Source organism: Lolium rigidum, chromosome 2 (assembly GCF_022539505.1).
Source record: "Lolium rigidum isolate FL_2022 chromosome 2, APGP_CSIRO_Lrig_0.1, whole genome shotgun sequence".
NCBI classification, from domain to species: Eukaryota; Viridiplantae; Streptophyta; class Magnoliopsida; order Poales; family Poaceae; genus Lolium; species Lolium rigidum.
Genome location: NC_061509.1, coordinates 22,990,246 through 23,001,618, shown reverse-complemented (window position 1 = coordinate 23,001,618; position 11,373 = coordinate 22,990,246). Strand labels below are relative to the sequence as shown.

Here is an 11,373-nt window from a genome sequence, read left to right as displayed (position 1 = left end):
TTTAACCGTGTATGACGGCCCGGTCTGTACTAGTGCAATTAGATGAAATGGGGAAAAAAATTAACGCAGATCAAATGGATCGCACTGCTAGGCTTGCCCAGCACAAAAGGATTGGGAAAAAGCGGAGCCTCTGGCCAGGCATCAACCTAAATAGACAAAAAAAGATACTCCCTCTGTCTAGAAATGTAAGACGTTTTAGCTTTTTTATAGATTCACTCACTTTTATCTCTATCTAATCTACTTTTAGTGTGTAGGTGCATTTCTTTTAGTCTGTATCTACTCTACTTCAAAAATATCTAAAACATGTTACATTAGTGCACGTGCACGGACGGAGTATCTAGAACATCTTCTCTAAAGAAGAGAGGCTCCGACCAATCCATATTAATTGACACTAAAATTAATGTATTTACAATCAAAATATATCTAGATACATTTGTATTAGTGTTAAGTAATATGAATCGAGGAAATATATTTGTTTGATGAAATAGATCGAACCTGAAAAAAATGGCCTTGTTACCGTTTCCCGTGGTGGGTCAGTGGGGACGTGGTCGTGGAGGTGGAATACATGAGCATTACTAGCATCAACCTTAATGCAAGCCAAGAATCGCATTCCCGCCTCTGCACACACATCACCCATGCATGCATGCGTACTGCTTAGTCACTGACGAAAAGGATCCACACGCAGGGCAAACTCTATCTCTGACCCACCTGTCAGTGAATCGTAAACGCTGTTGACTCCTCCCTTGATTCCCTTCCTGGCTCATAAAGCACCCAGAGCGTGACCGCTAGGCCCGGACGATCGGACGCAGACGTAGGCACGCCGGCCGGCCATGTCGTCCACGGACGGCGACGACGAGCCGCTCGTCCTCCTTCACGGCGACCTGGACCTGACCATCCACGAGGCGCGCGGCCTCCCCAACATGGACGTCCTCTCCACCCTCCTCCGCCGCCTCTGCATCCGCCGCAGCCGCCGCCGTCTCGCCACCCGCTCCGTCCCCGGCGACGCCGAAACCGACGCCGACAGCCCGCTCCACCGACGCCAGCCGCACGGCCACCGCATACTCCCCACCTCCGACCCCTACGCCGTCGTCGCGCTGTCGCCGCCGGACACCACGCTCGCCCGCACCCACGTCTTCCGCAACTCCGAGGCGCCCGAATGGTCGGCGCGCGTCCGCGTCGCGCTCGCGCACGTCGCCTCGCGGCTTGTCTTCCAGGTCAGGGACTCCGACCCCTTCGGCTCCGACCTCATGGGCGCCGCCAGCATCCCCGCCGCCGCCCTCCTCGACGGCGAGCCCATCGTCGGCGAGTGGCTCGAGCTGCTCCGCCCCTACGGCCGTGGCCCGCCCAAGCCCGGATCCGCCATCCGCGTCTCCGCCACCTTCACCCCGGCGACCTTGTACTCCCGTCGGCACCACGGCGTGCCCGCGTACTTCCCGGAGCGGGGCGGGTGCGAGGTCAAGTTGTACCAGGATGCACATGTGTCAGCCGTCGATGTGCCGTCCTCGTACGAGCGTGCGCGGTGCTGGGAGGACGTGTGCATGGCGGTGCTGGGGGCTCAGAAGCTGGTGTACGTCGCAGGGTGGGCCGTCGGCGCCAATGTCAGGCTGTTGCGGGAGGACATGTCGCCGGCCATGGCGGAGAAGGCGGCCGAGGTCAGGGCGCTGGCCGGCGTGGCCGTGGATGCCATGACGCTGGGAGACCTGCTCAAGTACAAGTCGCAGGAGGGCGTCCGCGTCTGCCTCCTCGTTTCCGAACATCACAGCTTCTTCCTAAGCACGGTATATATCCTCATCCTCTCACACGCAATTCTTGTTTCCAATGATATTTCGTAAGATTTCGCTCATCTCATGTAGTACCAAGAAGTTTGATCTCCGTCAGATTATCTCAGTGACACATCATGAACTGGAGCTAGCTACTTCAATCGTAATTCACACCTTTGCCCAATTTACTCAAATCTGTAGTGGATTTCAAGTAGAATTTTGGGACATTTGTTAAACTAAAGACCTTAATTAATTTCTGAAATTATGTACTGGTCATTAATTTCAATAGTGTCCGAACAGTTTCCCACACAAAATTTTGGGAACGTGATTACTATACATGTATGGAACTACTTGTGTTGATTCTAGGTATAACTCGGTAAAATCAGTCGAATACGTCACCTTTGGTTGTAAACGAAAATATCTTGGGCGAGCATTTCATGTCTATTTTAAATAACAGAAATGTAATTACAAAGATATTAACATGAAACATCGTGTAAATATTGTTCGATAATTAGGCACAATTTCCGTGATTAATTCTAAAATATAGAACATCACTATAGCATCTACTAACATGTGAAAATTGAACATACTAGATGTATTAAGCAACATGAACAGCAACAATGCATACGGTACAATATTCATCGCTAAATAGATTGGATCACGTGACACGTACCAATTTTGTGACATTTGCTAAACTAAAGACCTTAATTTCTAAAATTACTGATCATTAATCTCAGTGGTGTCCGAACAGTTTCCCACACAAAATTTTAGATCTGTTTAAATAGCATAATTGTAAGTACAAAGAAATAACATATATAATTGAATAGTGCATGACCCTCTTAAATGCGACCTTGAAATTACCTATGTATTGATTAGAATTCTCAAATACCAAAGGGAATTCTTCGACACAAATTAAAGAGACCCTTGGTGTGATAGCTCAGACGCTAGGATCCAGGCTTCTGATGCACATGAATAGGTTATGTGTTTTTGATGTATACATGTTATACAGGGAGGTGGGATGCAAACTAGTGGCGAAGACACGAAGAAGTTCTTCAAGCACTCTTCGGTGATTTGTGTTCTCTCACATCGCTACCCTAAAGGCAAGCTCAACATGGCCAAGCAGAAGGCAAGCTAAGATACCATATGTTCTCTTATGCTCCTAATATTATATTTTTTATTAGTAACTTCATAATAATTTTTTGAGACATGAATTTTAGTAAAATGCACATAACAATATCTTATTAAGCGCTAAATCCAACATGATACCACCTCAACAAATGCCTCGTCGCATATCCAAATATTTTTTACCGTCCTTCTTTTCTATTAGTGCCATTTCCACTAGCTACATATTTTTTTATGTGTCTATATCTTCTCTCTCCATGTATAGAACAACAGAGAAAGAAGACGCGTCGGGTTGAAAGTATTGTGGACGAAACTTGGGTTGATGTTTCTCACTTTGATGAGGTCCAGTCCGCATGATCTTACTTTATTAGTTTGCGATATGTGTGTGTGTTTGTTCACTAGGGGAAAACAAGGCAACATTGATGTTGGAGCAATTACCACTTTAAAAACTCAATCACCACTGGTCACCACTCTTAAAATTTCTATTACACTTAAATAATAATAATAAAGTTATATTTTCACCAGAATATATTAAAATAAATTTTTTAGGATGCATGTTTGAAGCTGCTCGTTGTCAATACATTTTTATACGAAAGTTCAATAACATATTACGACACAAGTTACATTGATTATTTCTCATTTAGTACCTTGCCTCTTAAAAACTTTCCACTAAGGACCTCACCAAACTAAAACAAATCGCATCACTCTGGATATTAATTTAAATTATAGTGTATATGCTCTTCTCTTTTGTACTAGCATCCTCTAATGTCTTGATCCAAATATGTTATCAGATGTTTCTAGACAAAAGGGTTGTGTATGTTAGTTATAAATAAATAGAAAATTCTACATGATTTATATTTTCAAAAATATATAAAATGGATTTAAATGAGATCTAAAGTGCTAATAAGAAAGTTTACATGGCTTCACAACGTCAATAGTAGCAACTGCCAAGAGACTTGATGTTAATTAACTAGAAATCATAATATAAAATAATGCTTCTACCTTCTGAAATTCCATATGAATCCATATAGGTGAGATTAACGTAATCAATGCATTGATAGTTCACAAGTATCCATTAGGTGTGTGGCTCACTTCAATTAACATCAAATAAATTTGGTTAGCATCATTACACTAGCTATGCATACACACATTTTGATCCAACTAATACTAGATATGGACCTCACTGGCCTAATATACTATTAACTCTTTCCCAAAGCTTAAGGATTTTTTTTTTTTTGAAAAGTCGAACCAAGCAAAGTTCGATCAAACTAATAGAAGAATTTATCAACAAAAATGATATTTTGTAGATACCATATAAAAATATATTTCATTATCTATCTAATGATGCTGATTTTGTATTTTTTAAATTAATATTTTCTGATAAATTTTTAATTAAACTTGACATAGTTTAACTTTCTAAAGAAATATAAGCCTTAAGCCTTCGGATAGAGGTACTACTCATTTTGGCCTTTTGACACTAGTCAAGGCTAAATCCTAGCTCTTCCTTAGCAGATTCCTCATTCGTCATGGAATCATTGAGTGGGCCCTATTATCAGCAAATTTTCTTGCATGATGGAACAAAAACAAGAATATACTTGATTCTTACCTAAGTTGATGATTGTTCACTGAAAACCTTTTTTTAAATAAAAGTAGTAATATATTCTAGTCTTATCAACTATACCACATGGTCATATGGAATATTTCGATAGTTAATTTTGGATATATGGTTTCCCCTAAATAACGAGCCCATGTGCGTAGATTTTGAGTTGGAGAAGAAGCCCAAGTGAGACTTAGAGATTAAAAAAAGATGGGACAATAATTGAATTTAAATTTAGTAGATGATTTTTTTTAAATTTAGACAATAAGTATGGTCACCTACTCTTGTGAGGACCCTTAGTTTGCCCGTTCAAAGTATTTGGGTTTATAGGGTAACGTTAATATAGATCTACTTTCTTGTTGTTTATCTCTTTTATTTTCTAAAGATGTTGCTTGGTTTAGTCTTTGCCGATTTCTCAATACGGCGTTGCATTTTTCTTTTGCTTCTTCTTGCATTACCAAATAATGAAAATTTAGTATCATGCATAGGCCACTATTGTATTATAATTGTAATTTTTTTAATTGTGATAAATCATGGCGTTTCATTTTAACCTTTTTTATGTATTTATTAATTAATACTATATACTGATTGTTCCATATTTCGTGTATATTTTTTATTTTTCCCCTTTTTCTATTTTTTCTTACTTCTTTGATGTCATCTTTAGGACACGTGACTAAGTGAGATCAATTATACCTTGGAAAAAAAACATGTGCCACAATTATATAAAGCTACCCATTTTTCATGTAAAAAGAATGGACACGTCTAGATTTCAGGCGATTTAGATTTGACTAAACATCCGTGACGTGAAGTCATCCAAGTCCCCATTAGAACCTAGTTTCAAGTCATATGCAACTCATAGCTAGCAAGAATCTTGAAGCAAATTTAACTATGTGGATATCTTCCTGAGTTACAACCTAGATGTAACTCAGAAAATCTCAGTTAGAGGTTACTCGCGACTATAAAAATCTCGGTTGCAATCTACTTGCAACTAGAAAAAATTTAGTTGCAACTGACATATAACTAGAGAAAACTCAGCTGCAAGTCATTTGCAATAGTCGTATCAGAAAGAATCACGAGTCAGATCTAATGGGTAAGCAGTGCACGGAGAACATGCGGCTTATTTTTAGCAAATCCGAAAAGGAATTTAAACGAAAACTTATAAATTAATAGATGCATTCCTGATCAGTAGACTGTCTCCAGCGTGCAGGTGGTGGGCACGCCATACGCGCACAACCAGAAGTGCATCCTTGTCGACACGCCGGCGTCCGAGGCTACCCGTCGGATCACGGCCTTCCTAGGCGGCCTCGACCTCGCTGCCGGCTGCTACGACACCCCGTCCCACAGGCTCTTCGGCGACCTGGACACCGTCTTCCGCGGTGACCTCCACAACCCCACCCTCGGCGACACCGATGCGAACGACGGACCCCGGCAGCCATGGCACGACATGCATTGTCGGATCGACGGCGCCGCCGCGTACGATGTCTTGGAGAACTTCGAGCAGCGGTGGCGGAAAGCGACCACCAAGCACAATCATTGGAAGGACGATACCCTGATAAAGTTGAAACGCATCCCCTGGATCCTCAGCCCCGCCGCAGGAGCCGCCGCCGACGCGCTGCGCGTCCTGCCGGAGGATGACCACCGGTGCTGGCACGCGCAGGTGTTCCGGTCGGTAGACTCCGGGTCGGTGAAGGGGTTTCCGCGTTCCTGGGAGACAGAGGACATGGCGGCACGGCACCTGCTCTGCGACAAGAGCCTGGCGGTGGAGCAGAGCATCCACACGGCATACGTTGCAGCGATCCGCGCCGCCGACCGGTTCGTGTATCTCGAGACCGAGCGGTTCGTGGGGTCGTCGTACGCGTGGCCACCGTCGTGCCGGCACCCGGGCGCTGGCAACCTGGTGCCGATGGAGATCGCGTTGAAGGTGGCGAGCAAGATCAGCGCCGGCGAGGCGTTCGCTGCGTACGTGGTGCTGCCGATGTGGCCGGCCGCGGAGGGCCCGCCGGGGTCGGCGCCGGCGCAAGAGGCCCTCTTCTGGCAGGCACAAACAATGCGGATGATGTACGAGGTGGTCGAGGAGGCGGTCACCGCTGCGGGTCTCAGCGGCAGAGCGCACCCGCAGGACTACCTCAACTTCTACTGCCTAGGCAACCGCGAACCGGCACCGCCGCCGTTGCACGGATGGACGTCGGAGACGGCAGCGGCGCTGGCGCGGAGGCACGGGCGGTTCATGGTGTACGTGCACTCCAAGGGGATGATCGTGGACGACGAATACGTGCTCCTCGGCTCCGCCAACGTCAACCAGCGCTCCCTCTCCGGCTCCCGTGACACCGAGATCGCCGTCGGCGCACACCAGCCGCACCACACCGGCGCTGGAGGCCGGCGGCCGCACGGGCAGGTGCATGCGTACAGGATGTCTCTGTGGGAGGAGCACATGGGCGGGTTGGATCTGCCGGAGATGGAGACGCCGGAGTCGCCGGAGTGCGTGCGGCTGGTGAACCGGGTGGCGCGGCAGAACTGGGAGAGATACGTGTACGAGGGGGAGGAGGTGGAGAAGATGCAAATGCAGGGGTACCTTATGAAGTACCCGGTGGAGGTGAGCGCCGACGGCAAGGTCGGGTCGCTGCCGGGAAACGAGTTCTTCCCCGACGTCGGCGGCAAAATCCTCGGCTCCACCAACAAGCTCCCCGATCACCTCACCATGTAGCATTATCCATTTATTCTACCGCCTTCTAGATGACTACCTACTCGTCCCTTTGATTGAGCTGTACATGTTTACAAATTAATGGCTAATGGAATTTTATTGCAACTTACCGTGTAGAACAATTTTGAGAAGGATGAGTTTGTGCATCTTTTGATATGGAAAAAAATAGCGCGCTATTCCAACGCTAATAGCACGCTATAGCATATCTGGAGAGCCGATGCTACGCTATTTCGACGCTATAGCGCGCTATTCGCGTTACTATTTTGTTATAGCGCGCTATTTTTTTCCCTTGCTTTTGATGCATGCTACCAAGCTAGTGATACAAATCGTGGCCTCGTGGGGAATAAGTCCAATACATATGTTTGCACTCGACACTTCCATTAGGCCCGATTTAGCGCTCTAAAATCCGATTTTGTATAAAGCAAATCAACTCTCTGTTGTGCTGTGCTGCACATATTGATTTACTGCACAACTGGAGATAAGAAGAAAAAAATGAGATGTATGCTAAGTGAGTGAGCACTCTATCAAGCTACACTGATGTCCATGAAGAAACAATGTATTAGCCCTATGAGGCTTCATATTTGGCTTTGATGTTAGAGAGAACATGAATACTATGGGAATTTAAGGGTGCTAAAACATGTGATTTTTTAATTATCTCTACAACGTACCATAAATCTTTACTATTAAATGGGAGTTGGTCGTTTGACACTCAACGCACTTTGGTGGTCGTCATTGAGAGCATCCTGTACGTCCAATCAATCTCACGGTCTCTGCTTTCGTCAGATCTAATTAGGAAACAATCTCAGACGATATCAATCAAATCTGCATAAGAATTAAAATACTTGCCAAAAAAATTAACGTTTCCCACAATCTCTCGTCCTTTATATAATGAGGAAACAATCTCAGGCGTGATATCAATCAAATCTGCACAAGCATTAAAATACTTGCCAAAAAAATTAACCTTTCCCATAATCTCTTGCCCGTTATAAAAAATCATAATTATTAGCGCTAAAAAATCACCTGTAATTAACATCTCATCCTTTTATTCCATGACGTAAAAGGAAAGAAATATTCTCCTGCTGCATGCGTTTCTATTTTGCATGCATCGATACTTTAATCTCGCTCGCAAATTGGGAAGTTATGGATCGAAGATTTCTATATAAGACCTGGTCCAAAATCCTATTAGCGTGGACCAACTCTAATGAACCACGCGGGGAGCTCTCAATCTCAAAGTGCATGATGCATGATTTTAGGTAGCTCTAAATCTTATACATATTTTTTCTTTCGCCTAGCATTTTGAAACAATGAAATACGATATATTGCATCCACAGGGATGGGTGATCCCTAGAGGCGTGCCCGTGACACATTGTGGCATCTTCCTGCTGCTGCATCACACCGCCGACAAGGAGCGGTAAGGAAATACAACTCAGACGGTGTGCCAAGCCGCCACCGACTCTTTCATGATTTATGGTTCGTGTCGCTTCTCTCGTATAAATGTACATATTTGTATCACAATTTTGTCTTTCGTTGTTGTCAGCATGAGCGTAAGTACAGACTCTCAGTCATCATGTATGTGAATCATTGAATCGCCTCGACATCGTAGTCATGAATCCTTACCGGATCTTGTCGCCGACGCTTGGCGGCAGCCGCTTTAACTACATCAGCGTTGTGTGTGAATTTGGTCGTGCCGCAACGCTTCTTGAGTTGGACGATCGGGTGCATAAACAATTGATGTATAGTATCATATCTGTATAGGCATCAAACGCTTACCCGGGAGAGAAATATGTAAGCGATTATAGCAGTTAATGAGAAAATCAGCATTGTTTGTATCCATCAGGTAAATCATGCATTCGAATACATGTATATTGGGATACCTCATGATTTGTGTTGTGCCACCGTGGATATCAGAGCTTGTGTTTCAGCTTCACGATTACTGATCACTTTCTTTGATTTTAGGTTCAAAAGAATATTGATTTTAGGTGTATTTACCATGTGGTACCAGTGGAATCGAAAGGCGAAGTGCTTCTGGTTGTACCTTCTTGCGTGAGCTACTCCGTCCTATAATTCCGTCCTAATTTAATTCATATTCATTTGAGGGATGAAAGGTAGATTCCTACACTAATCTAACTTGTATACGACAAGTATGGTTTGGATGGTCTGAAGCTTCCTACACCAACAAGTAGCAAGCCTCTCCTGCTCCGTGTTCCACGAGCAATACAACCCGGTGATATTTCTTGTTAACTACTATGTAAAAGATTATAGCAATTAACTAGAAATATGATAACTTTTAAATCATCAAGGCTAAAATTGAGGACTGTTTTCAGGCCGTAGATTTTTCCAATATGTGTCCATTAGTGTTCATCATGATTGATTCCCTGCCCAATATTCTGTATTTTCCTCATTTTTTCTACTCAATTTTCAATGTCGATCTCGATGTAGAGTAAGAGGACCATCAACATTTCTGGTCAATCTTTACCCAACAATCTTGGTGAAGAGTAAGAGGACAATCTTCAATGCTAATCTTGGTGTAGATTTTTAAAAAAAGGCACATACTAATACACACACATGATGGCATAATGTCATGGTGTAGAGTAAGAGGATATATAATATGGCCAAGGCAAGAGTAGAAAAAAGGTGAAAAGAAATTTGGTAATTTATTATGATCAGGGTGAGACGGGTCAGGGAGATGACCCAAATGGGTGGCGCAACGGTATCAAAGATTGCATTGATATGTTGAATAAAACGACATGCACTATGCTAGATGACATAACACAAAGACATAATAGTATGTATGATGACAAAATAATTTATGTGACCGTAGCAACGCACGGGCATTCAACTAGTGTATTTTGATTTTCGACTTTCATCATTATTAGGGAAAGAATTATTGAAAAAACATACTCCTCTGAGTACATAGTAGAAGATATTGGGCCACTATTTTTAGAAAAATGCAACTCCGCAATAGCATCTGCTCAACTTTAAAGCAATACAAATGACTACTATGTTTGTTTGCAGCGATTCGTTTTTGAAAAAAATGTAAGTAAATTTGGTATATTTTAGAACTCAATATTATTAGTGCACAAGTGAACACAACAAAGTCGACGAGAACCAATTGTTTGTTGTGTGGTTATCTTAAACTAAGTAATATACTATCTCAACTACTAATATTTTCTGTTACACTTAAGAAAATAACAATATTGTTAAATGTTAAGATATTATATTATTTTTTGCTACAACTTAATCTTTTGATAGAAAATAAATTTCCATTTAATTTAAATAGTAATTTGAAATGAAATGTACAAAAGTTGTTTCCCTTTCAAGATATTTTCTCTTATGACCGCTTTCCATATAAACCGAGTTACCTTAAGTCTTGGAAATATAAAATAAACTAAAAAATTAACTATTTGGATTCCTTACCATCTCAATGTGTGGCACTATTATGAATTTTAGTGTATGTATTGCGGTTAATTTACGATCCCGTAAGATATTTGAACTGGGCTTCTAAGTCTACCATGTAAGAAATATTGAATAGATGTTCTTTACTATAGGTTGGCTTATCCTACGCGTAATTAAATACGGAATTCTAGATCATTTATTTTTTGACTCAGGCATATGTAACTAGAATGTTCTAGAGTGTATGATGTGTGCACACATATTTGCCGCCAAATTTTTGGAAGGTTGGGTTTATTGTTTCTTGTGGTTCTAATGTGATTTAATTTTTGTCATTATCATATGGTTTATTAGATAGTTGAATCTCACATATCACTCTTAAACATGAAATACGAGTTATAAATAAGTTTATTTATCACTTTGCAACCTTTTTCTAAAACACAACCTATTACCTTTAGCACCGGTCTTTGGATTCAATTTTTTTCTTTGAGTAATAAAATATTTGCACTTTTCCTTAATCACAAGATAATGATAAGACAACCATTGGCTAAGGGAAATTGACACTTGTGCGATATAATATGAGATATAATACTTTGGGGCCAATTAGTTTTTATAGTTCATAAAATAATATTTTTTTAGTTGACACCATGTGATGTATGTATGTTTAATTTACCGCATGAATTACATAAATTAATGTAACTAGGGTTATGACCACGATGAATGTCGACAAGGATCTCGTTGATCAATGGCAAATATGTTTCTTTGTTGGTCCTTTTTTTAAAGGAGGATGGCATACCCTTGGG

At 42.3% G+C, this 11,373-nt stretch overlaps 1 protein-coding gene across 1 annotated transcript; it reads left to right on the top strand.

The window, feature by feature from the left end:
* Positions 1–830: 830 nt before the first annotated feature.
* Positions 831–7,183, top strand: LOC124689347 (phospholipase D delta-like). Its single transcript, XM_047222896.1, has 3 exons — positions 831–1,778; positions 2,770–2,886; positions 5,687–7,183. Exons 1-3 carry the CDS (start codon positions 831–833, stop codon positions 7,181–7,183), a joined length of 2,562 nt encoding a protein of 853 aa, XP_047078852.1.
* The last annotated feature ends 4,190 nt before the right edge of the window (positions 7,184–11,373 follow it).

Excerpts from the sequence above, each read along its gene's own strand:
- LOC124689347 (XM_047222896.1), top strand. The coding sequence starts at position 831 with ATGTCGTCCACGGACGGCGACGACGAGCCGCTCGTCCTCCTTCACGGC. Across the intron at positions 1,779-2,769 it reads ACAGCTTCTTCCTAAGCACG|GGAGGTGGGATGCAAACTAG; the intron begins GTATATATCCTC and ends CATGTTATACAG. Across the intron at positions 2,887-5,686 it reads TCAACATGGCCAAGCAGAAG|GTGGTGGGCACGCCATACGC; the intron begins GCAAGCTAAGAT and ends TCCAGCGTGCAG.